Source organism: Canis lupus, chromosome 6, assembly GCF_048164855.1.
Source record: "Canis lupus baileyi chromosome 6, mCanLup2.hap1, whole genome shotgun sequence".
Classification (NCBI taxonomy): Eukaryota; Metazoa; Chordata; class Mammalia; order Carnivora; family Canidae; genus Canis; species Canis lupus.
The window spans coordinates 52,062,725-52,090,344 of NC_132843.1; the positions used below are offsets into that span (position 1 = coordinate 52,062,725).

The following is a 27,620-nucleotide window of genomic DNA, read 5'->3' on the forward strand; positions in this document are numbered from 1 at the left end:
GTTGTAAATATGTTCCCAACACAGGAGCACCTAAATACATGAAGCAAATTTAACAGATAAAGGAGAGGTGGACAGTAATCCAATAATAGTAGAGAACTTTAACATCCCACTTACATCAATGGATAGATTATCCAGACAGAAAATCAACAAGGAAATTGAGCTTTTGAGCAACACATTAGACCACATGGACCTAATAGATATATAAGAACATTCCATACAAAAACAGAAAACACATTTTTTTCCCCAAGGGCACATGGCACATTTTTCAAGATAGATCACATGTTAGGCCACAGAAAAAGTCTCAACAAATACAAGAAGACTGAAATAGTATCAAGCATCTTTTCCAATCACAACAGTATGACACTAGAAAGCAATTACAAGAAAAAATATGGAAAAAACAGACACGTGGAGGCTAAACAGCATGTTATTAAACAATTAATGGGTCAACCAAGAAATCAAAGAGGAAATAAAAAAATACATGGAAACAAATGAAAACATAAACACAATGATTCAAAAACTTTTGACGAAGGAAAGGTAGTTCTAAGAGGGAAATTTATAGTGACCCAGGCCTATCTCAAGAAAAAAGAAAAATCTCAAATAAACAACCTACCTATACACCAAAGGAGCTAGAGGAAACAAGCCTAAAGCTCATTGAAATAAGGAAATAAAAGGATTAGAGCAGAAACAAATGAAATAGAGACTATAAGATGATAGAAATGATCAATGAAACCAAGAGCTGCTCTTTAAAAAGATAAATAAAACTGATAAACCTTTACCCAGACTATCAACGAAAAAAAAAAGAAATGCAAATAAAATCAGAAATGGAGGAGAAATAACAACTGACACCACAAAAATAAAAAAGATTGTAAGAGAATAGTATTAAAAATTATATGCCAACAAATTAGACAACCTAGAAGAAATGGATAAATTCTTAGAAACACATAACCTTTCAAAACTGCATCAGGAAGAAATAGAAAATTTGAACGGACCAATTAATAGCAATTAAATTAAAATCAGTAATCAAAAAACTCCCAACAAAATCCAGGACTACAGGGCCTTACAGATGAATTCTACCAAATATTTATTTATTTTTTATTTTTATTTTTATTTTTATTTTTTTTAAAGATTTATTTATTTATGATAGACATAGAGAGAGAGAGGCAGAGACACAGGAGGAGGGAGAAGCAGGCTCCATGCCGGGAGCCTGACGCGGGACTTGATCCTGGGACTCCAGGATCACACCCTGGGCCAAAGGCAGGCGCTAAACCGCTGAGCCACCCAGGGATCCCCAATTCTACCAAATATTTAAAGCAGAGTTAATACCTGTTCTCCAACTATTCTAAAAAAATAGAAGGAAAGACCAAATTTATTCTATGAGGCTAGCATTAATTACCCTGACACTAAAATCTGATAAAGACATCACACACAAAAAATTACAGGCCAATATCTTTGATTAATATAATTGTAAGAATCTTCAACAAAATATGAGCAAACTGAATCCAGCAATACATTAAAAAAAATCATTTACTGCAAACAAGAGGGACTTATTCCCACTTGCAAGGATGGATCAATATTCATAAATCAATCAATGTAGTATATCACATTAAAAGAAATGATAATAAGCACATATTCATCTTAATAGGTGCAGAAAAAACTTTTCACAAAATACAACATCCATTCATGATAAAAACTCAACAAAGTGGGTTTAAAGGGAACATACTTCAACATAATAAAGGTCATATATGACAAACCCACAGTTAATATCATATTCAATGTTGAAAAATTGAAAGCTTTTCCTTTCAAGGTCTACTTTCACCACTTTTATTCAACATAGTACTGGAAGTCCTAGCTGCAGCAATCAGACAATAAAAAGAAATAAAAAATATCCAAATTGGTAAGGAAGAAGTAAAATTCACTGTTTGCAGAACATCAAAAATCCTAAAGACTCCACCACAACACTATTACGACTGATAAATGAATTCAGTAAAGTTATATAATACAAGGTTAATAACTAGAAATCTGTTGTTTCTATCCACTAATAACAAAGTAGCAGTAAGAAAATTAAGAATACAATGTTATTTAAATTGCACCAAAAATAATAAAATACCTAGTAATAAATTTAATCAAAGAGGAGAAAGACCAGTACCCTAAAAACTATAAAATATTGATGAAAGAAACTGAAGATGACACAAATGGAAGGATATACCATGCTCATAGACTGGAAGAGTTAATATCATTAAAATATCCATACTACCAAAAGCAATCGACAGATTCAATACAATCCCTATCAAAATACTCAACATTCTTCATAGAATTAGAACAAATAATCCTAAAAATCTGTATGGAAACACAAAACACTTTGTGTTATGTGTCCTCAGACAAGGGAAACAAACAAAAATAAACCACTGGAATTACATAAAATTAAAAAGTTTTTGCACAGCAAAGGGAACCATCAACAAAACAAAAAGGTAATCTACTGAATGGGAGAAGTTTTTTGCAATAATATATCCAATAAAGGGATTCATACACAAAATATATAAACAACTTCTACATCTCAATACCAAAAGCCACAAACAATCTGATTAAAACAGGCAGAAAACAAAAACAAAAACAAAAACAGGCAGAAGACCTGAATAAACATTTTTCCAAAGAAGACATTCAGATGGCCAATAGACACATGAAAAAAGTGTTCAATATCACTGATCATCAGAGAAATGCAAATCAAAACCACAATGACATATCACCTCATACCTGTCAGAATGGCCAGTATAAAAAAGGCAAGAAATAACAGGTGTTGATGAGCATGTGGATAAAAAAGAGAACCCTCCCACACTGTTGGTGGGAATGCAAATTGGTGGGAATGCAAATGCAAATGCACTGTGGAAAACAGTATGGAGGTCCCTCAAAAAATTAAAAATACAAATATCAATAATCCAATAATCCAATAATCATGCTATTAGGCATTTACCCAAAGGAAACAGAAACACTAAATCAAAAAGATAGATGCACCCCTATGTTTATTGCAGCATTATTTATCATGGATGCATAAATGGATAAAGAGGTGGTATCTTTAAACAGTGAAATACTACTATGTTGTAAGAAAGAATGAGATCTTGTCATTTGTGACAACATGGATGGATCTAGAAGGCATAATACCAAGTGAAATAAGTCAGAGAAAGACAAATACCATATGATTTCACTTATATGTGGAATCTGAAAAACAAAATAAACAAAAAACAAACACAGTCTTAAATCAGAGAATAGGGATCCATGGGTGGTTCAGTGGTTGAGAATCTGCCTTCAGCTCAGGTCATGATCCCGGGGTCCTGGGATCAAGTCTTGCATGGGGCTCCCTGCAGAAAGTCTGCTTCTCCCTCTGCCTATGTCTCTCCCTCTCTCTCTGTTTCTCATGAATAAATAAATAAAATCTTTATAAACAAACAAGTAAACAAATCAGAGAATAGACTGGTGGTTGCCAGAGGGTTGTGGGCTTGAGGAAGGACAACAAAAGAGTGGGGGGAAGTAAAAAGTATAAGTTTCCAGTTATAAAATAAGTCATGGAGATGAAATGTATAGTGGAGGGAATATAGTCAATAATATTGTAATAAGGTCAAATGGTGAACAGATGGTAACTGATCTTAGTGTGGGGAGCACTGAGCAATATATAGATTGTTAAATCCATATGTGTACATTGAATCTAATATGACATATGGTAATTATACTTCAATAAAAAATAAAATGGGATCAATCATATTAAATATAATCTTTTAATCCTTATCCATAAGGCTTATTACTTTTCAGATTGAAAAGATAACCAATGCAAAGGAAGCTGGAGCTGAGGCTGTATTTGAGAAAGGGAGGGACCTATAAACCTGAAAATCCCCTGCGTGGAATGTGATTTCAGTCATCATAATGATGGCCTGGATATTATAATATTAATGGATATAAAAATTTCCATGAAGTAAACAGTTATTATGACTGTTGGGAATAAGTTATTCTAGCATTTTATAAATAGAGATCCATTATCACCATGAAAAAAAAAACTAAATTCCTACCTATGCTAAATGAGGGAAATATTAGGATTCCTTTCTTACTGAGATAATGTGCAGACTATCTGGGGTAAAAGTAATCAAAGTAATCTAGCAAGGAACATGATCTCTACACATTATAGGACATAAGAGGGAACATGAAATTTTAGTCCAAGATTCCTTTATCTGAGAAAATACCAATTCTTTACTGGGCCATAAAGAATTAGAATTTTATAGCCTAATGCCTATTATATTTTCAAGATACTTTTAAGGTTAATGTAGAGACCTCTGAAACACTATGTTTGAGAGGATGAAAACTCTGCAAACCATCAGCTTTCTGCATACACATAGCTCAGGTTTTAGCAGCATACAGTCGGCAGTGAAAGAAGCAGTAGACTTTTTTGACAACTGGTAAATGGAGGGAGTAGTGGGATGTGACACTTGAAAGTGGGGCTCACCTCATCAGGGTGTGACATTTCAGCCATATGGAAAGAGAAGGGGGATGGAGGTACACTGTCCTCATTCATGATATGCTCCCCCACATGTTTACTTAATAGACATTGACTAAAAGCCCACAGTATACTAGGCAGGGGCTAGAGATTCAAAAGTCCAAGAGGTCCAGACCATCAAGGGAGACTAGAAGGAAAAAAAGATATGGCTTGGACCCCTGCACACCTGTGCATCACAGGCCCATGTTAAGGGGTGAGTGTAAATTTGAAGAATTTGTCTTCAGCTGTAAGAGACCCAAGGTCTCTGTCCTTGTCAGCCCTGGAATGCATTACTTCATTAAAGAGTGTGTGTGCACACACACACATACACACATACACCCAGGCCTCTAGTCATTCCCTGAAAGGGCATATGGTAGCCTCAACACTGAGACATCCACCAAGAAATCCAGGTAATCAACCAGGTCATGACTGGCTCCTTCCCAAGAGGCCACAGACTTCCCCATTCGGAAGCTTGCTCTCCCTGGAAGTATAATAACACTTGGCTGCAGCTGGACCCATTGAGAGAGGCTTCCAATTCCAAGATCCCTTCCAATTTCAGAGGCTGCTGCTGTTTCCAGTTCTAGGTCCTGGATGCAAATAACCTCTTTGCTGGCCTCCTGACAGGGTCTGTTTTCCTCAAAAGCAGAACCATGGCCAACTTTTCCACAAAAGGTACAAAGGTCAGTAATTTCCAAATGCTAGTTTAATTATTATCTGTATCAGAATCACCTGCAACATAAACTGTCCCCTGCCCCCGCTCCAGAAACAAAAACAAAAACTCCACAGATACAAGAAGCTCATCCCAAACCTACTTAACCAGAATCTTTTGTGATACAACTCCAGGCTTATGTAGTTTTAAAAACTCCGTATTATATACCTAAAACTAATATAACACTGTCAATTTACTGGAATAAAAAACAAAACACAAAACCTCCGTTGGTGATGTTGATGCTTGCTACTGGCTGGGAACCACTGCCTTAGGGGTATCAGATTCACCTGGAGGGCTTTGTAAAGCAGATTCCTGGGGCCAAAGTTTCATTTCCATCGATTTCTCAGGTGATGCAGCTGATGTAGGTGATGGTCAGGGGAGGACTCTTGAGAACTACCATAATGGGGAACAGCAGGGGCCAGTTCTAGTGGAAACCTGGTCCCTAGCTCAATACCTGTTATTCTTGTTGACCATTTGTGGCAGATGCTGCTCTTCCCCGGTGCGCACTCTCCTTCTTTCTTCCAACAGAAGCTTGACTTTGTTGGAGGTAGCCATGTTCTCACTGCTCTCTATATTTACCAGCTCCCATTGAAGAAAGGAGTGGCCACTGGACTAAGTTCTAGCAAATAAATCAGAAGCAGAATTTTCTGGGTAGGGCTCCTGGAATATTTCCTTAAGGTGTGCAGAAAAGAGGATGCTGACTGAGCTGGTGTTTTCCACCTTCTGGCCCTTGCTCTTCCCCATCTTCATGCCTGGATCACAGAAGTGATAAATGTGGCTCCAACAACCACGTGGGAGACCACACAGCAAAAGGCATAGGCTAAGAACATCTGTGAGGAACAAGAAGGTAGAGCCTGGTTTCTAGGTTGTGGAGTTGCTCTACCAGGTTCAGACCACCTACATTCCAGCCTCTAACTACAGAAAAACAACTACTAACTTATAACACCCCATCCACCAAGATGGAGGCCATCTGGTCACCTATTTCCCCCATTTCCGGGGTTCCCCTTTCCTTTCTCTCACTATTCTTGCCCCCTCCAGCCCCTCAGTCTCAAAGTAAACACCCCTCACACTTGAACTTATCTGGACCTCCCAGCCTGAAGTGAAACCTGGATACTCCTGAAGGCATCACTTCTTTGGAGTCTTGGGTGAAGTTTCTCTGACCAGGATTGGAGAAGCAGTGCTTTCCTTTTTCCCTCATGTAGGACCTGGACTCTGAGCCTCTGCCACCTGGCCAGATCCTCTCTTCTCCTCCTTTTGCTGTCATACCTCAGGTTCACCATCTCTACTTTGCTGAAAACTTCAGGCTTTGGATCACCATTTTCTTCTCCACTCTGCCTCCCAGCCAGGATCCCCAGTGACTTTAGCTTCACTCAGTGCTGAAGGCTCCACATCTCTGGTGGCTTCTGCTCCATGCTGGTCTCCTCTTCCATGGCCACACTTTGAACCTCATCATCACTATGAAAAGCTCCTCCTCTGAAATTTTAAATTAAGGCGAGTCTATTCTGACTGCAGCTCCTGCCCTCAAGTGTTCCAGAACCTCTGTCCCTGAAGAATATCTGCCCCTTCTCTGAGGCTCTAGGTCCCTTTTGATCTAGGTCTCCTTTGATTCTAGCACCTCCTCCCATCACATCTTCCCTTATTTATAACTGCAAGCACTTTTGCTAACATCCCCAATGATCCTGCCTCATGCACCTACTGGCAAAAGCCTCATCCCTGTTCATTTCAACTGTACCTAAGAAAAACAATAAATTCATGATACAAATAGTATCTCAAATCAATTGAATCCTAAATATCACCCAGAAATCTATAGGTTGTGATCAGCTCATTCTCCATGGCTGTTTCAAAACTTCTCCACTATCCCTTATTCAAACTCCTGGTGACAGATGTTTTGAAACTTAGAATAGTAATATGTTATATGTGCTACACATTATATAGAAGCCACTGAATATAGATGGTCTACATATTTTATATTATACCAGGAGTCTGGGGAGTTTTCCATATGTAATCTGATACATTAATACTTCTACAGCAGTGTGGACAGTCACACTAAGTAGGTTGTGGAAAAAATATATGTAAGATCCGGTTAGGCTTTGCTACCAAATTTATGAAAGAACTTTGGTTTTCAGAAATTTTGGTATCATAGATAATTATGGTAGTCTCCATTATCTTCACTTTGGAGATAGGAGTTATTCTTGTTTCATTGCCATAGGTTACCCTTTACATCCAATTAATCTCTGAGGCTGTCAGTTCTACCCTCCTAAACATCTTTTGAAGCTTACCGCTTCTGGCTCTTCCTACTGCCACATCCCCTCAGGCTACCTGAATCTTCCCCTAAATTACCTTAACCGCCTTCTACCTGGTCTCCCTCCCTCCAGACGGACCTCCTCCCCCTACCATCCCATGTTTGATCTGTTCTCCATCCTGCAGCCAGAGTGATCCCTGTAACACAAACATGATTGTGCTAATCCCCTCTGTATGATACTTTTATGGATCCCTGTTGCTGTCTGGATGAAGTTCAGATGTTTTAACAAAACTTTACAAGGCCCTTGATGACTTTCCTAGCCTTATCTGTTGTCATTTTCCACCTCAAGGTCAAAGTCTCAGCCTTACTAAACTATTTTTAAATCCCTTAGAGAAAGCTACTTGCTCTTGTCTTTGGACAAGCTGTTCCCTCTTTGACAATGTACTAGTAAAAATCACAACTCCTCTTTTGAGATACAAACTAAAACTAAAGATAAATTATGAAAGTCAGTGTGTGCAGAGACCCATTCTAACCACAGCCAAGAAATCCAGGCCTGTCCAATCATCTAACTCCTACACCTATGTTTATTTCTGGTTAATGGTTGATTTTTTTTTCCAGAGTATGCTAGAACAAAAAAAAAAAAAAACAATCCAGAAATAATTATGTATCTAGTTTCAGATTTGTTTTGACTGGCTATTTATACATACAATGAAATATTTTTAAAAACTTTTAAAAAGATTATTTATTTTAGAGAGAAATAGCATGCACGCTATGCAGAGGGAGAGGGTGAGAGAATCTCAAGGAGCTGAGTGTGAAACCTGATGTGAGGCTTGATCTCATGGTCCTGAGATTCATGACTGGAGCTGAAATCAAAAGTCTAACACTCAGCCAACTGAGCCACACTGGCACCCCTATTTTATAAGCTTTAAAAATTTTTATTTTATAACCACAAATTGATATAACCAATTTGCAGAATATTCGGAAAACAAAAACAGAGGCAAGATCCTTATTTTCATGATTCTAAAAAACAATTACTATCTTCTAAAAGGTAAACTCCACGAGCGAGGGCTGCATGTATCCTGTTTACTGCTGTGTCCACAGTGCTGTTTTTAATTTTTTTAAATAAATATCTGAATGAATGACTGATATATCATTTTGGTGTACAGAATTCAAAATTCAAACACATTTATATTTTCTACTGTATACCTATTTGTCAACTTTGAGAACTTCAATTTCAGCACATGTAAACTGTGGTTGTTCCTGCGAAGATAATCAGAAAACAACAGTTCTGGAAACTGACTACAGAAGTAACATGAGCAGCACAGATGCTTCGGGAAAGATAAAGGATAAAGTAAAACTGAAGAAGAATCATCAGGGATGCTCCTGAGTGGAGTGCCTCAGGCTAAGTGAGCAGAGGGGAGGCATACACAAGGTTGGGTCATAAAATCAAACAGGCATCACACAGCTTCATGGACAATGGGAAGCCAACAAATGACTCCTTGTGTAAGCAACATATGCCGTTTAGCAAAATCGGTGTGTCAGTATCTTGTTAGAAATGTACGCAGAAACCATCAGGAAAGTTTCTGATGAGCAGAGATGAATCTCTGCTGGTTATTGTCAAAAGTGTCAAGGTCTTGAAAGTCCAGGAAAATCTGAAGAAAGCTCTCCGTTGAAAGAAACTAAGCAGAGAACTAAATGCAATGAGTGATTCTGACCTGAATTCTTTTGCTACTAAAACATATTATTGAGACAATGGGACAGATTTGAATGGGGTTTAAAGATTAAATGGTAGCAATGTATCAATGTTAATTTCCTAACTTGGATGCTTTTAATGTAGTTATGTAGGAAAATGCCCTTTTATGTTAAAAAAATGCACACTAAAGTATTCAGAGATATGGGCATTATGTTGGCAGCTTAAACCTAAATGTTCATGAAAAAAATTTTTTTGTACTGCACTTGAACTTTTCTGTAAGTTTGAAATTATTTCAAAAGAAAAATAATTAGAATCTCTAAGGGTAGATCTGGGCATCAGTATTTTAAAAATGGTCTAGGTGATTCTGATGTGCAAGGAAGGTTGGAATCGACTGCTGTAGGTCTCCACCATCATTATTTAGAAAAAAAGTTACATACTTCTGCACAGAGTACATGAACCATAATTTATTTCACCAAACGCTTTTCCCTCTTTTTCTTCAAAATGATTTATGGAAGAGCTTTTATATGCTAGGCAAGACAGATTCTCTTCCCTGTGAGTACTCAGTCTTATGGGGACATATATATAAGCAAACAGACAATGGGCTATAATAATAATAATATAATTGCATCATTTGTCAAGCAATTACTCTGTGCTAGGCACTATGCTATCTGATATGGCAGGTACTGCTATTATCTTCATTTTATGGAATGAGGAAACCTAGCTTGATGAAATGAGTAACTTGCCCCAGGCACAGAGCTATGTCAGCTCCTGACTACACTACTATGTTAGAGGGAAGCAAAATGCTATGAAAACACACATATGAAAGGACCTCTGATGTAGACAACAGGTATTAAGAAAGCCTTCTCAGAGGAGGGACCATCAGATATAGTTTTGGACATGCATGTTATTTCTGATTTTAATTACCACAAATGTTCCTTCAGTGAACATCTGTGCAGATAACTTTCCATTTCATAGTCCTGCTGCCACCTCCTCCTTTGGCCAGCATCAAAGAATTCTGGACAAATGGGAAAAACCTCATGGCTTTCAGTATCTGTTACCATGTAGCTGTCACCAGAATATGAGGGTATGTGTTTAATAGCAGCCTTACCAGCAATGAACAGCAACACTTTAAAAATTCTTTTCACCTAATAAAAAACTAGCATTTCTTTGATTACTAGTTTAGCTATACACTTTGCCATTAATGCTTTCTTTGAAGCTCAAATTTAAGATCTTTAGAGTTACTTCCAATGAAGTGTCAGGAACATTATCAGTGAAATGATATCATAGAATATCTCACACCACAGATGCTGTCATTTATTTCTACAACCACAAAAATGCCTTTGTCACAATTAGAAGAATCCAAATAAATCAGATTCTATATTCATGCTAAGATCCATGACCTCTGAAACTTATTGTGAGTTCAATGAGGACAGGAGAAATGTCTCATTTTATTCTGAAATCCTATCACAATGTCAGCAAGTAATACATACTACAATCGTTTGCTACAAGAATAGTAAGTGCATAAAATAAATGGGGACAAAATATGAATTGAAACCGTACCTTCTAAGGTCTACACTTATGACACAAATAAACTTAGCTCAGTAAACATCACATGGGGAAAAGATTAAGCAGAAGTTAACATTTTCCCATTTCCCTGGCTCCTATAGGGAGCCTATTATTCCAGTGTGTTAACGACATTTCTGGTTTGTGCCTTTTGTCCTAGATTCTTGCCTGGTGGGATCTGCCTTTCAAAAAGGTCCTGGATTAGACAATACATTCTATGGTCACCCTACATCTAAAGGATGTTCTCTTGATGAATAGCAGCATAAAGTGCTTCCCTGATCACAGAGCTTGTCCATTTCACCCTGAATTTCACTCTGAAGACTTATGAACAGATAATTACTCTGGCTTCTAGGTGTTTTTATAATACTTTACCATTTAAAGCCAAGTAACAATCCACAAACAGTTAATCCCTAACTGGGAGAACATCTCTTGGTTATATTAGCATTCTTTATCCTGTTTTGCTGATAAAAGTGAGGCATGGAAAGAAAAAATGACTTATCCAAGGTCACATCAAGTATGAATCACCAGCCACATGACAGGAGGCTGCTAGAGCTCCAACTTCTGGCTTTTGATTAATTTTCTAAACCACACAGTCATTAACTTACAGTTAAATCTCCTATGCAGTTAGGCTAGAAAATGATTTAGAAAATGGGTTTGTAAACTGCAGGCAGTATTAATCCATTTCAAACTGTACAAGCAGCATCATGGGCATACCTTGATAATATTTTTTAAATTTTAAATGGGCATAAATTTCATGATTAATATTTCAGTTTCACTGAACAACAATCTGTATTCAAAGCTAGTCTACAGATCCTAAAATATCAAAAGATAAAGAGAATATTTATAAAACAGATGAAAATTTCCAATAAACATGTAATGCTTTGGGCAATTAATTAAAAAGGAAGTTACATTTTTCCATTTCATAAGTATGTCAAAATTTCATACCAGGGTGCATTGTTCAGATAAGATTACATTAACATGTAATTGCATGTTTATCACATTAACATCCTGTATTATAGCAGAAAATCTTAATGGAGTTAACAAAGTCATTGTCTATAGCAACAAAATCAAACTCTGATGGGAATAAATTTAATATAGTATGTTCAAGACCTCTATGAATAAAGACTCTACTACTTGCATAAAAGAAGAGGCATACTATAAATACAGTTGAAAATTCACAATTATAGATAAGTCAATATGAGATATTAACTTATAAACATATTATAACGTTAGTCAACGTCCCATTTGCATCTTGAGGATAAAGAACTTGGTAAACTCATGCAAAGTTCATGTGGAGGAATAAATTTAAAAGAATAACCAGGAAAATTTTTCAAAGTATAAATAAAGTACAACATTAAAAAAAGTATTTTGCTGGCATAGACCAATGGAATAAAATCAAAAGCTCAGAAACAGGCATAGATGTAGACAAGTATTTAATAAATGAGAAGTAACAATGAAAATACAGAAGGATTTAATGATGTTATGACAGCTGACTGGTCCAGACCTCACACTATATGTCAAATTCTAGGTGGATTGAATGTTTCAATGTAAGAAAATGAAAGTAAAATGTGAGGGAAGGCCTTTCTATGTATAACTTCAAAGGCAGAAAAAAATGACTGATAAATTTGACATAAAACATAGGTAATATTCTCTAAAAACATAGGCAATATTCTCTAAAATAAATAGTACTGAGGATATCAATCATCTTTCTATCATTATGCTACAATCACTTTATCGTGTGTCTTTTCAGTTCAATTCCTTTTGACATACAAAAATTAAAAAACTGTAAAAAGTTAAAAAAAAAAAACACCTCTATTTTTCTTTAAAATCTCTCTGCTTTTGGCCTAGAAAGGACTTTTTAAAAACCACACCAGACTGGGGCACCTGGGTGGTTCAGTTGGTTAAGCGTCTGACTCTTGATTTTAGCTCAGGTCTTGATCTCAAGGATGTGCGTTCAAGCCCTACATTGGGCTACAATGATGGGTGTAGAGTCTACTTAAAGATAAAAAGCAGAAAAAATAAAAATAAAAAAATAAAAAAAAAATAAAAAGCAGGGGTAACCCGGGTGGCTCAGCGGTTTAGAACTGCCTTCGGCCCAAGGCAAGGTCCTGGAGACCCGGGATCAAGTCCCACGTCGGGCTCCCTGGATGGGGCCTGCTTCTCCCTCTGCCTGTGTCTCTCATGAATAAATAAAATAAAATCTTTAAAAAATAATAATAATAATAATAAAGCAAAAAACCAAACAAGAATAATTTTCACTAATATTTTCTTTTTTAAAGATTTTATTTATTTATTATTCATGAGAGACACAGAGAGAGAGAGAGAGAGAGAAGCAGAGACACAGGCAGAGGGAGAAGCAGGCCCCATGCAGGAAGCCCGACGTGGGACTCGATCACGGGTCTCCAGGATCAGGCCCTGGGCTGAAGGTAGATGCTCAACCGCTGAGACACCCAGGCGTCCCATCACTAATATTTCCTTATAATTTTTTCATTGTTTCCTATAATGTTAATAACACAGATGAGGGTCAAAATATGGCTCTGTCCCATATGAGTGGTTTGAGGAAATTACTTAACCTGAGTTTGAATTTATTTTCCTGAAAAAATGGACATCATAATACCAACCTATCAGAGTTGCTTTGGAGAGTAAAAGAATTACTTTATACAAAGCATTTATCTATCATGCTAGAAACCAGCATACAAAGAGTCAATAAATAGTAACTATTTCTTTTAATGTTATCACACATCATATTGGACTTCTTGATTTCACGGACATATTTTTATGACTAAAAACTTATGGCAATAGTATTTCTACCTGTTTTTTAAAACAAATTTCATATTATTTAATTAATGCTGTAGCTTTTCATTTTCTAAATTATTTTTAAATGTATGCATTAAAATATTTGAATATATATATGCCAATCACAGAAATACCTTAATTCTTTGAAGACTAGTTATATGCAGCATCCTACAATGTGGTCATTTAAAGCTGCAGTCTGAAGTCTTCAGATGGCCAAATAATAGTATAATCCAAGAATATTAAAAGGTTTCTTATACACAGGAACAGCTGAGACTATGAATTTGAAATACAAATAGGATATTGAGCCTTCTTTATCTTACCTCTAAGAGGCCATCATCCGGTAGATCAGTACAGTGAACGGCATTCTGGATCTTAGTTTTACCAAAGATTGCTCTGAGGGTTCCAGGGCGTAAATGCCGGGCAATTTCCTAGAAAATACACATTTACATATAAGGTTGGTCACTCAGTATTAACAAGAAAAACACCAGTTATCTGAAACACTTGAATTACCTGTTTATGAAATCATGTATACATTGATGGCACTGACTTTTTTCTGGAAATATTGTATATGTATGAAAACTTTGAAGAATGAAACATTTCAGTTCACTCATAAAGCTTTTTCTGTGGCCTGATACAAAGTCCAGAGGGCAACAATAATTATATCTCTTTTTAACAACAGTTTATGGAAATCACATAAAATACGAACCTAGTTCATTACTGTGAAAAACCTGAATCCAAACAACTTAATTTAAAATGAGCTAGTTTGGGATCCCTGGGTGGCGCAGCGGTTTGGCGCCTGCCTTTGGCCCAGGGCACGATCCTGGAGACCCGGGATCGAATCCCACGTCAGGCTCCCAGTGCATGGAGCCTGCTTCTCCCTCTGCCTGTGTCTCTGCCTCTCTCTCTCTCTCTGCGTGACTATCATAAATAAATAAAAAATTAAAAAAAAATTAAAAATAAATTAAAAATAAAAAATAAAATGAGCTAGTTTAATAGCACTGCTTTCAAAAGATTTTTCAAAATGTTCCAGTTGTATCAGCTTAGCACTAGCTCACATTAGGGGAAAGAATGGTTACAAATAACTCAAAACTGAGAGTAAAAGTAACAAGAGGTTAAAAAAATTAAAGATGGGGGAGTATTAATGACTTACTTATTAGTCTTTTTTTTACATTCTTTTTTTTTTAAGATTTTATTTATTTATTTATTCATGAGAGACACAGAGAGAGGCAGAGACACAGGCAGAGGGAAAAGCTGGCTCCATGCAGGGAGCCCAATGTGGGACTCGATCCCAGGACCACAGGATCACACCCTGAGCCAAAGGCAGATGCTAAACTACTGAGCCACCCAGGCATCCCGTTGAGCCACCCAGGAGTCCCCTTTTTTTAAAATTTTAAGTGAAACATTTCCAAAACTTCAAATTTTGACATATACACACAAAAAGGGTATCTAATTTTTATGATTTTTTTTAAAAGGAACAAATAACCTGTGTGCCCACTATTTAGCTGAAAAGTGCCCTGTATAGGACTTCAGCCTGACTTCATGCTATCCCACTCCAACCTCTACCCAGTGGTACCCGTTACTCTCAATTTTATTTAAAAATTCCTTTGTTTCGTTTGGTTTTCAAAACACTGTTTTTCAGATTTGTTCATGTTGTTGTGTAGTTCATTTGTTTTTATTACTATAAAATTCATATTTTATCCATTTTCCTGTTAATGGACATTCAACTAATTTTTTCTCTCCCCTCCTTGCTTTTGACATGCACACACACAATCACACACAACTCTGTGTGTAGTATGGCACTCTTATATGTAGTATGGTGCATGTATGCAAGAGTTTTGTTTGGGTTAGGGCCCAGACATACTCAGTACTGCCAAACCATTTTCTTAAGTGGCTGTAACAATTCGCCTCAATCATTAGTGCACCAAGAATTCCCACCACACACATTAAAAATCAACATTTGATATTGGCTGACTTTTTAATTCTGCTATCGTGGTGGGTGTGGAATGGTGTCTCACTCTGTTCATACTTCCCTGATTACTAAAGATGGCTAGTGTCCTTTCATACACATCCACTTTTGTGAAATGCTTATTCTTATCTTTTCTCCATGTTCCTACTGGCTTTTATTTTCATTCCTTTTGATTATTATTCTTGTATCCTGAATTCTATTTTTTGTCACTTTTTTGTGAGGCAAATATCTTTTCCCTGTCTGAAGCTTGTCTTTGGGTTTTCTTTAGTAGGATTTTTATGAACAAAATTACTAAATTTTAATGAAATTAAATTTATCAATATTCTCATTTATGATTTGTTGTTTCTGAAGGAATCATTCCCTACTCCAATACCATAAGGATACTCTTCTCTATTGTCTTCTAAAATCTTTAAGTTTTGCCTTCCACTTGAAGTTCTTGATCCATCTACAATTGACTCTTGGCTATGATGTGAGGGGGATAACCATTTTCATTTTTTCCACATGGATATTTAATTGCCCAAGCACCATTTATTGAATAGTTTCTCTCCTTCCCCACCAGTCTCCAGTGATTAGCTCTGTTATATTTAATATTTCTGTGTAGGTATGAGTCTGTTTATTGGTTTGCTGTTTGGTTCCACTGGATGTTTTGTCCATTTGTACATTTACCTTATCCTGTCTTAATTATTATAATTTTATAATTAGACTTCATCTGGTAGGGCATCTTCAACTCTAGATTTTGGTTTTGAATGCATGAAGTCTGAGTTGCCTATCAGATATTCAAGGGAAAATTTCAAATACACGGATGGGTGTGAGCCCCAAGTTCAGAGGAGTCTTCCATATTGCAAATTACAATTTGGGGACCCAAAGCATTTTTAAGGTATTTAAAGGTTTCAGTTGGATGAGACTGTGAAGGCAGTGACAGGAGATATGGGGGGTGCCATATCATTGGAAAGTCAAGGAGACAACGAGAGATGAGCAAAGGAGATGAAGAAGGAATGACTAGCTAGGTAAGAAGAAATCCAGGCAAGTGCATTCCTAGAAGACAGTGAAGAAAAATGTCAAGGACAGAGGGTCATCAGCAGTGTCCAATGCTGCTGAAAAGTCAAGTAGGGTAAAGACCAAGAACTGCAAACCTGATGTATCAATATGGTGTCAAGAATATCCTGGACAAGAGTGGTTTCAGAGGCCTGGAGATGAGCAAAACACAGATTAATGTGATTTCAGGAGAGAAAGGGAGTAGAGGAACTGGGAAAAGTGAATACAGTCAACTATTTGAAGAGTTTTGCTGCTAACATTGAGCAGTAAATGGAGAGAAGAGGAATGGGAGAGAGGTTTCTCTGGAGGAGAGTGTTATTTTTAAAATGAGAGAAATAATAGCATGTTTACATGCTGAGAGGAATGATCCAATGAAGACAAACACTGACAAAGCAGGAATAAGAGGGAATTGCTAGAGTGGAGTCACATGTAAGAGTAGGGGAGTTGGCCTTATCCAGGAGCATGGAACATCCATCTTTAGCATCAAGAATACACACGGAGTCTGCTGCAGGGAGTGGATATATACAGAGGTGGGAACTTATGGAAGCTCTCTATTTTTAATTTTTATTGAGATATAACTTACATAGGTAACATGCATTGGTTTTAAGTGCCCCATGAATTTTGTCAAATGTATAAACTCAGTAATCACCATCCTGAACAAAATATGGAACATTTCCAAAGTTCTCTCCAGAAGTTTTCTTATGATTGATTCTATTATGCAGTGAAAGGGGCAGCAGGATTGTCATCAGCTGGAGAGGAAGGCTGGGGAGGAAGTTTTTGGGATGTCAGGAGAGAAAAGAAGGTACAGAACACATTTTAAGAGAGCAAGAGAATGAATTAGAAACTGAAATGTGACTGCTGACAGCACTAAGGGCCCTCCTGTGAGGTCTTTCATTAGTGAAGGTAGTGATCACGAATGCAAAGGGAGATCATACAGGATAGCTGTGTGTTCTCCAGCCACATACAGCTGCATGGGTGCAGGCAGAGATTTGATAGAAAGTTGAATGTAATGAGGGTTAGGGCTTTACCAAAAGAAAACCACAAAACAAGAGAGGGGTAAGGGAGTTGAGAGTGTAAGCAAGGGAATGATAGTAAGGACAGGCAACAAAAATTAAACTGAGTAAGAAACTGAGGGCCTAGGGTAGGGGTGCAGGGGTGAGAGATGCTGAAAAGGTAGATCAATGGATTGGAGCTCCTAGTGGGACCGAATGAGTATTAAAATTGCCATTTGAAGAAGTGAGCTGGAAAGTTAAGGGAAAAGATACCTAAAATTGAAATTACTGGAAGTGAGTGGTGAGGGGGTGTTGGTTAACAACCCTTTTGGGGTTTGCCAGGTGTAATCTGAAACTGGCCCCTGTACTCAGAGGGCGGGAAGAAACTGAAGAAAGTTTAGTAGTGGCAGTTTTCATAAGCAAAAGGAACTTGAGTGGCAGTAAGGTGAGTGGATTCCTGCACTCACTTGCAACATCTTAAGTTCACACAGAGGCCTTAACTGGGTTCCGTCATGCATACTGTGCAGGTGTTCTCAATACCATATCATTATCTCAAGGCTGGGCCCTTGGAGCAGCCACTAGGGGCCAGAAAGGCAAGCAGAACCCACATTCCAAGGACAGGCGAGGGGACAAGGAACCTCTGATCCACTAGGTCAACTGGTGGTCATATCTTTTCAATGACCTTCTCCAACAGAGGGTTACAGTGATTTATAATGATAAATTTTAAGACGTAACCATTGCCCAGGTCACATGGAGGGCAAGCACAGTGAGGAAAGGAGGATCGCAGACTAAAGCCAAAATGCTGAGTGGATCAGCTCTGTAGATATGGCAATCACCAAGAGCTATGGCGGCTGTAGCTTGTGGTGCAAAAACGCTGAGAGGTATTCACACGTGTGATTCAATGACTTTGGCACATTTTAAAGGTGTGCATCTATTTAATTAAGTCTTCCTTTCAAGGTTGTATCAAATGTCAGTTACAAATATATTACTTAAGAAAAACATTTTGATAAATTAGAAAATAAGGGTGGCTGAATATTTTATTTCAAATTCATGACTTTTATTCTGTTCCCCCTAATTTTCCTGAGAATCAAGCACCCAATCTTACACACCTACTCTTCTCACGTGGTGGTAAGCTGCCATTCGGTGAAGATGTACTTTGTAAAATCATGAAGGTGAGTACTTATTTTCCTTTTCCTGTAATTTCAGTTAGGAGGAACATACTTGAAAAGGACTCCATTTGAGAGAACTGTTTCATAAGAACTTATCCTGTACCTACTTTATTTGGCACTCACCATTTTCATTAAAATATTGCTTTCATGTAGGTGACTTTATATGTACAACACTCGAATTCTGAAGAAGGGTGTGTGTGTGTGTATGTGTGTGGTGATGGTGGTGGTGGTAATTGGGGAGGTTGTTGTTAAGGTCTAATCATAATGTGCCATGGTGAAAGAATGTGGTCTCTTTGGTCATCCTTTGAAGGGATTTGTTGGTATTTTCTTTGCATAGTCAATTTTAGTCAGAGTCTCAAGGGTAGCTGTGAATAATGTTGTTACAAGTTGCATTTTCTGGGAAACCAACTCTGAGGCAGATTTGCATGCAGGAAGTTTACTGGGAAGTGGCCTCAGGATCTACACTTGTGGGGAAGTAAGTTACATGGGATTGGGCAGAGGGAGTTGCTGAACTGCAATGAGTAACAACAGCAGCCTCAGATAATCCTACAGCGAACTCTAGAGCTACTATGACCCCTCAAAATCATCCTGAATTGAAGCAAACAGGTACAGCCTTGATTTCTCCAAAATGACTAGTCACTGGATATGGGCCACTCCAGGGAAGGGGCCATGACCTCAGGGGCAAGGTGACTTTCTTTAACAGGGGGCAATATCTGGAGGACTTACTGAATTACTGTCAGTTGCCAACATACAGGAGAATGGGCACTTTAGTCCTGAAGGTGAAAGGGGGATCTGAGTGGCCCTCCACAGCCTCTACTACTTATAGACATACAAACACACACAACGTATGTTGCATACACAGCATATATGACAAATATGTTGTTGCAGACTATCACAATCTGATTACCATTCTTTTTAGGTAATTAATTTTTTCTCTTTTCTGGAAAGTTTTGCATTATCTCTTTATCTAGGTATTGGTTATTTGCCAGTCATTCTGTTCCACTGGTCTATTGACTGTTGTCCAATTGAATGTGAAGAGCCACATCTTTAGTCAGCTTCTATGTCTTCCATTGTTTTCTCTCCTCCATGTCATGTCTTCTTTCCTTTGGTTATTTCTATGCAATAAATGTTGCGACTTCTGATTCTATCTTCCCTCTTTTTTTAAACTGGATCCAGGTAAGGAGTCCAAGATGGCAGAGGAGTAGGAGACCTTAGTTTTGTGTGGTCCCAGGAATTCTGCTAGATAGCTATCAAATCTGTCTAAGCACCTGCAAACTCAACCTGAGATCTAAGAAAAGAATTGCTGCAACTTTACAAATAGAAAATTGATCACTTTCAGCAGGGAACCATAGTGATGTCCCCTGTCTGATTTCTTTTTTTTTTTTTTTAAGATTTTATTTATTTATTCATATGAGAGAGAGAGAGGCAGAGACACAGGCAGAGGGAGAAGCAGGCTCCATGCAGGAAGCCCGATGTGGGACTCGATCTCAGGTCTCCAGGATCATGCCCTGGGCTGAAGGCAGCGCTAAACTGCCGAGCCATCCGGGCTGCCCTCCCTGTCTGATTTCTAATATTGGTTTATATTTCCTCACTTTTTTCTTGGATGTTTATCAAATTTGCTTATCTTCTCAAAATATATACTCTATTATTATTTTTCATCGATCTGACATTCCTTAAATCTCTCTGAGGATACTGACTCTCTTATTTTAAAGGTTATTTGTTAGCTCTATTAATTTGCTTTCCTTAGGTATTGGTTCTGTGACAGTTCTGAGCCCATGGTGCTATCTGCCATGTTAATGCACTCATTTTACTGACATTCTCTATTTCCCCAAACCCTCTGAGCCACCTTCAATTCATTGTTCATGCTGCTATCATTTTGCACCAACAAACAGATATTATTATGCTACTCACTTGCTATGGCCTAAGGCCTAAATTCCTTAATGTGGCTCCTTCAAGATCCTCCGCATTTTGCCTAAACCTATCTTGTAGGCTTCACTCAAACTTTCCCTGAAAGCTTAAATCCCACTAACATCATTTCCTCTATGGGACTTATTTGAATTCTGCCCAGGGGAATTTTACTTTTTCCATTGTTTCAAGAGGAATTTATGCTCCTATTAAAGACCTCTGATTTGTATCTTATATGGGTTTTTTTTGTGTGTGTCTATTTTTGTAAGTTCTCATTAGACTCTCAACCTTTAACACAATATAAAACTTCCTTGGTATTTTATGTCTTATTTCTAAACACAGAGTAAATGTTTGCCAAACACTTGTTGACCGACATAAAATGACAACGTTTCTACTCAGGGAGCTAGGTTGGAGAAGTAAGGAAGAGCAAGGGCTATGGTGGAAGGCTCTGTGGATTTGAATTTTGCCTTTGTCACTGACTAGTTGTTTGACCACATGTGTTCCTTAACCTCTCTGCTTTAATGTCCTCATTTGTACAATAGGGATAAAAACAAGACTTAATGATGGTGTTGTTGTGAGAACTGAAGGAATAACTCACATTATTTAGAGATGTGTCTGTCACATTCAATAGACAATGCCTATTAGTTTTATTAATATAACCTTAGGATTTATTGAAAATTAAGATGAGACTTCCTAGAAAAAGAGTATACTTTGTTTATGCATTAAAGGTAGCCCAACCAAATATTCAAGTATTTTTTTTAAAGAAAGGTTTATTTATTTTAGAGAGTGAGAAAGAGTGAGAGAGAGAGCTCAGGGGGGAGGGGCAGAAGGAGAAGGAGAGAGAGAATCTCCAACAGATTCCCTGCTGGGTGCAGAGCCCCACATGGGGCTCGATCCCAGGACCCTGAGGTTATGACCTGAGCCAAAATCAAGAGTCAGACGCCTAACTGACTGACCTACCCAGGCATCCACATATTTTAATAAATATGTGACATCTCTCAAGATTTTTAATGATAGTTTTAGAATAAAGGTAAATGTTTAAATAATCAAGTAATAAGACACTTAGATTAAATGATAATCTATAAGTAAACAAATCACAAAAAGTATAAAGTCTTTACTGCTATATTTTGTTTAGGTAAATGATAATGATGAAGCATAAAGCTATATAACAAGTATTTTCTTCATAGCTTCTTTCATTTTTCATTAAAACTTAGGCTTTCATCTCATCTTTTTTTTGAAAAAGTAGATACATTGATTTTACTTTTGATTATTGTAAAATTTCATATACACCTATAAAAATAAAAATTACTGAAACACTGAAAGTGAAAGTCCAGAAGAACCTTCCACAGATCATTCTCCCCCTCTGTTTCCTGGCAGTTTTTCCCTAATTGTTACTAATAGACTCATGCTCATGCTCTCCTGTTCCTTGTACTATGGTGAAAACCATCCCACCAAGCACATCCCTTAATGAAGCAGAAATGAATATCAGATACGTAAAAGCAATGTAAAATACCAACATGCAATTTTCATATCAGAAATGATTTAACTTACTGTAGTTTTAATAAGTAATAGGTTATCCTGAGAAACTGAGACTCTTTAAAGCCTCACATTTATTTGCATTTAGAAGGTCAGCAGTCTTTCAAACTCTACTAAATTCCTGTCATATCCATCTGCCACTACAACCTGGCCTGCTGAGCACCCTCAAGTCAAATGCTTAGTTATTATACAGCTCATCAGAAGTACTAAAAATTCTGCTCTGGTAATCCTGCCGTAGGAGGAAGAATTCTGGCTTAAAGAATGACCTCTAAATCTAAGACATGGGAAAAATGCAGTAAGTAGGATGATGATTAGCTAAATACTGAAAACACATTGGAGAAACTTTATATAATTATCTTACTATTGTGTCCATTATAAATATTTTTGTTTATTGAATTTTAAGTCTGCCAGACTCATAAAATACATCTGGACAAAGAAAACAAATTGCTTACACAGAAAGCCATATTGTTTCAGTTATTTATAATACGAGAGAGATAATGCAAGATTGAAAGTGACCTTCCACTAACGAAATGTATTGGGAAGAGATCTGTGACATTTATTGATTACACAACTTTTATGAGAGACGACTTGTTGATCAACTATAGAATATATTCATACAATGAGTGGTACATGGTGGATAATCACAATTGGTTATTAATCTAATTTCAAAAAGATTCTAAGCAAAAGGAAAACATCTACTCTAAACTATAGGGTAACCGTGTTAGCTATGATAGAGACAAGTGGATAAATATTAAAAGAACTATAGGGATCCCTGGGTGGCTCAGCAGTTTAGCGCTTGCCTTCGGCCCAGGTCGTGGTCCTGGAGTCTCAGGATCGAGTCCTGCATTGGGCTCCCTGCAGGGAGCCTGCTTCTCCCTCTGCCTGTGTCTCTGCCACTCTCTCTCTGTGTCTCTCATGAATAAATAAATAAATCTTAAAAAAAAAAAAAAGACAAAGAACTAGCATAGCTTCAGTCTTGGCAACCCTACAAAAGCTGTGAAGCAAAACAGAAAATCATGCTAGAACTATTGCCCTCATTTCACAGACAACAAGGGTAATAAAACTTAATATTAAAGACCAAATAAGCAACTGATATAATTAAAGCAGCAAATATTCATTCTTTTAGCCAATGAGTCCTGTAATATTAAAAAGTACATGCTGAGTTCTTGCCTCGATTCCTCTGGTACTTCAGAAACATCCCACCAAAGTTGACCTTCAAAGCAACTTCTCCACTTGCATGAAACTTTATATTAACTAATGCAGTGATAGTTTTATATTCCTGGGAGATGAGCAGTATCGGATAAATTCTCAACTAAAACATGATAATGGAACACTGGAGGAACTGGAAATAGGAAAGGGGACCACAAGAGAGATCCAAAGGCTACTTTCTATAAGTCTAAGGATCCTTTTAAAACCTATGCACAGGACTCAGAAAGAATAACTGCAAAATTAAACTCAACTACTTATGTATTAATCTCATTGAGTGAGCTGTCGGAGAATTCACAGTAAATACACTTATCTTACTAGCTCCGGAGGCCACATGATTTGCTTAAATATGAGGAATCATTAAAACACCTGGCTTGTGAACTCTTGACAGGCTTCACATCTCACTTTTCATTAAGTAGAAATTAGATGTAATGTAAATTTATAGAACCTGAAGAGGGTGATAATTAAATGGGATTTCAGGCAAAACATTTAGACAATTCAATCCTGTCTTTTGCACTAGGCTTCAATAGACCACATGCCATAGTAATCACTTCCCCTTACTTAGCTGTTTGCTACTTTAGCCAACAATAGGCACTAGCTGACACAGGTGTTATTTTAAAGTAAAAATGATGATCCCTGCATTTTCTTTTTAAATAGCTGGGCAAATCTCTTTGCTCACTTTTACGTAAATTACATTTTAGCAAAACCCACAAGGACTCATTTATATTAAGTCTGTGAGCATAAATGTTAGTATAGAGGAAGAAAATGATACAATTTTTTGGTAAATATTTTCCTATTTTGTTTTTCCCAAATGCTACATTTAGGAGACTTAACCTTTGAAGTATAGTCATATTACTACTGAGAAACTTGAAAGACTCTCAATCTCTCCTCTAAAAAGAAGTGCTCCCCACAGCCTACCCTGCCCTGATAAAATGAAGAACTGCTACGCAATCTTTCTGGACTTAAAGGTCAATACTCGGGAACTCCTCTAAAGGAAGAAAACAATGAAACAGATGGGACCCATACTTGGCACCTTTAACACTCAATTTATTATAAAGTCCTGTCAATAAAATGCTGAAATACAGTCCACAGCAGCCTATTTCTCTTTTCCTCCACTCTGCTATCATATTCTCTTGCCTAGACTATTGATTTCTTAGATTTCACTCTTCCTGGTTTATGTAGTCTCCTAGTTCTTACTGCTCCTGATAAATACATTCACCACAAAACAGGATATTCAATAAAGCTGAATCATACCATTTCTCTCCTTAAGATGCTTTCCTTCTAAACAGGAAATCTAAAAATTTTAACATGCTCTAGAAAGGCCTATGTGATCTGAATCCTGCTTACTTCTCTACCTGCACCTGAAATAATCTAGTCCCTTCCACCTCTTCCCATTTTCAAAGCCACCAAGCTCTTTCCTAGCTCAAGCATGAAAACACATACAATTCCCTCTGAATATTCTGGCTCAGAAGTTTTTCTCCCTCTTCTCAAGAAGTTCATAGTCCTTATAAGAATAAGCAACACAAGTAAGACCAAGTCCGTTCTATAGAGTGGCTTTCCTAACCCTTCATTTTACCCTCCTTCCAGATGGAGGTTAGGAATCTAAAAAATTACATTCTCTAGACACCCTTTAGGCTAGAATTCTTTTTTTTTTTTTTTTTTTTGGCTAGAATTCTTTTTTTTTTTTTTTTGGCTAGAATTCTTGATGTAAATTTTGTCCCAATAAGATCTGGAAGGCAGAAATGAACACAGGCCAGCTGCCTGATGTTGCCCCTGGCAGACAAAGTGGGACGCACGAGTGTTCGGAGGCAGTTTTGGCTAGACTCAAGGCCTAAGTTACCAGATTCTGTGACAGTCAGTGCCGGTGGCAGCAGTGGAGGTAGCAGTAGCAACTTTTGCCTTAGATGCTGGTATGGTGAGGTGGCCTTGACATCAATAGCTCCAGTGGTCTAAAAACTCAATATATATAGGGATACTTCAAATTATAAAATAGGACAAGAGAGTTTATAAAACTTAAAAGATTATTTATCCTATAGTAGCAACATAAATCTCAGCAGTGTGTGGAAATATCTTGGGTGTCTTAAAGGCCTAGGTCCAGCATACAGGACTGAATTAAATAAGATAATGTCCACAAAATGCCTAATAGTGTCTGGCCAAATCAGAGGCATTCAACAATAGATACAGTTATCATCTTCATAATATTATAAATAAATTCCCAAGATTATAGCTAATAATGAAGCATTTAGATAGTACTTTTCATTTAAAAAAAATGAAATATTTCATATGTACCTTGCAACCCCCTATTGTGTTGGCAATGCAGACAGTTATCACCTTTTATATGGATTACCTGGTTCTACACTCTTAGATTTCCTATCCAGCACTGAAGAAAGAGTGTATCCAAAGATCAACCACTTTGGGCAAACTCTTTTAATTTCCTAACCTGCTCCAGGCCTGCTACAATTCCCTTTAAAGTTGCCAGAAGTCTACCCCTTCTGGTGCAGTCCACCCTCTCACCTTGTTTAGACCACAGTGGTCTCCTAACAGGTCAGCCTGAGTCCACCATCAAAAATTTATTCCTCTTGTTTCACTCTTGTCATTTGTAAATGCCTCAAGGGCTATGACTTTTGTATATCCACCACACAGAGAATGCTCATGAAAGATTCACTGAGTAACACCAGTAATGGTTTAGTGCAGGAATGAATACATGAATGAAATGACTACACGATCAAATATATACACTTCATTAACCTGGTTAACAACAGGGTAGAGAAACTAGATCTCTTGGTTACTAATAATCCAGCAGGCCCTTTTGGGTATGTTACATTCTACAGACATGCCTATTTTAAGGAACCCTGAAACATATCCTTTTGAAATGAAAGTAATCACTACTTAATTTATCTATTTTGTGAGTTGATGGTTTTGTATATCAGACTTTCTCAAATTAGGGCACATCTGTTTGAAAATGGAATTAAGAACTCTAAGCACTAATCCCAAAGCTCTGAAAGTGACTTGCTCTGTGACCTTGATTAAAGATAATACTACTGTTTCATCACAGATACAGAACCCTATGTGGTGAATATGAAATGAGATGGGGCAGTCCACCAGAGTGGCATTAGGTATAAGCGCATGCTCATAAATGACTTTCCAATTGGGATAGTAAGACACACCCAAATTCCCTGAAGGACTACTGAATCTTCTGGTGAATACCCATAATGTAGAAAGGACCAACTCATTCTCTAAACATTAGTGGTCACATTATAGTTAATCATCTTTAATCTTATTTGAACTGCTCTATTACATGTGCTTTCTTTTGAAAACATATGCTCCTCTATTGCTCTATAATGTAATAAATCACATTCTTATATAGGATCTTGAGTCAAGATCCTCATTTAAAGAGGAAATACTAAACTCTGTTTACCACAGTTACAATGTCATTATTTTCTTGATTATATATCTTTTACCAGTACACGTTTGTGCACAAAATACACTGAATTTTTCTATGAATGAGAATACTTGATAAATCAGAATACCCCTTTACCTATATAAATCAGATTACAGTTCTTGCCCTCAGAAGTATCTTGTTTTTCTTCCCCAAATCTTTATTGTAAAAAAAAAAAAAATCTTTATTTTTTATTTTTTCCTCTCATCTTTAGTCTTTAACTGTTACAGCCTTTTTAAAAAGAAAAACTTGGGACACCTAGGTGGCTCAGCAGTTGAGCATCTGCCTTTGGCTCAGGGTGTGATCCTGGGGTCCGGGATTGAGTCCCGCATCAGGCTCCTTGCTGGGAATCTGCTTCTTCCTCTGCCTATGTCTCTGTGTCTCTCTCCCAGTGTCTCTAATGAATAAATAAAATCTTAAAAAGAAAAAAACGAAAAACTTTTATTTCAGATTTATATTCCAAAAGGTAACTTTAATGCCTGAAATTCACTTTCTCTTCCTAAAAGAATTATAAACTATCATCTTGAAACACAATATTTACTTTGGAGAAAAAATGTTCCATTTCCTCAACCTTTTCTAGGCTCTGATCTCTGCTCTTCTCTGCCAAAGCAATGTTCAGAGCACCTTACATAAATCTGATTTTCTTTTATACTGCTGGAATGAGACAATTTTCCTTCTTAACAAATGGTAACTTTGAACTTTAATCTGTGTAGTTGAGTATTTTAGGAAACCACAGAAAAAGTAATTTCAAAACTATCATTCAACAGTTATTAGAATGAATGCTGGCATCTCCAACCCTGGTTTTCTAGTACCTCAAACACATGTCCCCAAATAATTATCTTCCACTACCCTC

General features: G+C 37.2%; 1 protein-coding gene and 1 long non-coding RNA gene across 24 annotated transcripts in view; one reads left to right on the forward strand and one right to left on the reverse strand.

Annotated features, from left to right (window-relative positions):
• The window catches only part of LOC140635627 (uncharacterized), a 54,630-nt gene extending 30,220 nt beyond the window's left edge, over positions 1 to 24,410 (forward strand). For 5 of the 16 annotated variants that reach the window (XR_012032972.1, XR_012032971.1, XR_012032980.1 and 2 more), the window contains 3 exons: positions 18,598 to 18,684; positions 22,211 to 22,417; positions 24,153 to 24,410. This is a non-coding gene — a long non-coding RNA (uncharacterized lncRNA). The remainder of the gene's footprint in view (positions 1 to 18,597; positions 18,685 to 22,210; positions 22,418 to 24,152) is intronic. The other 11 variants (XR_012032975.1, XR_012032985.1, XR_012032984.1 and 8 more) reach the window with 5 other exon arrangements.
• NME7 (NME/NM23 family member 7) overlaps positions 1 to 27,620 on the reverse strand; it is a 269,129-nt gene that overhangs the window by 40,511 nt on the left and 200,998 nt on the right. For 6 of the 8 annotated variants that reach the window (XR_012032960.1, XR_012032963.1, XR_012032961.1 and 3 more), the window contains exon 11: positions 13,840 to 13,947. Coding sequence is in view for 2 of the 8 variants with exons in the window: in XM_072830516.1 (XP_072686617.1) it covers positions 13,840 to 13,947 (108 nt within the window). In the remaining 6 variants the exon portion in view is untranslated. Of the gene's footprint in view, positions 1 to 13,839; positions 13,948 to 25,168; positions 27,183 to 27,620 lie in introns of those variants that run through there. The other 2 variants (XR_012032965.1, XR_012032964.1) reach the window with 2 other exon arrangements.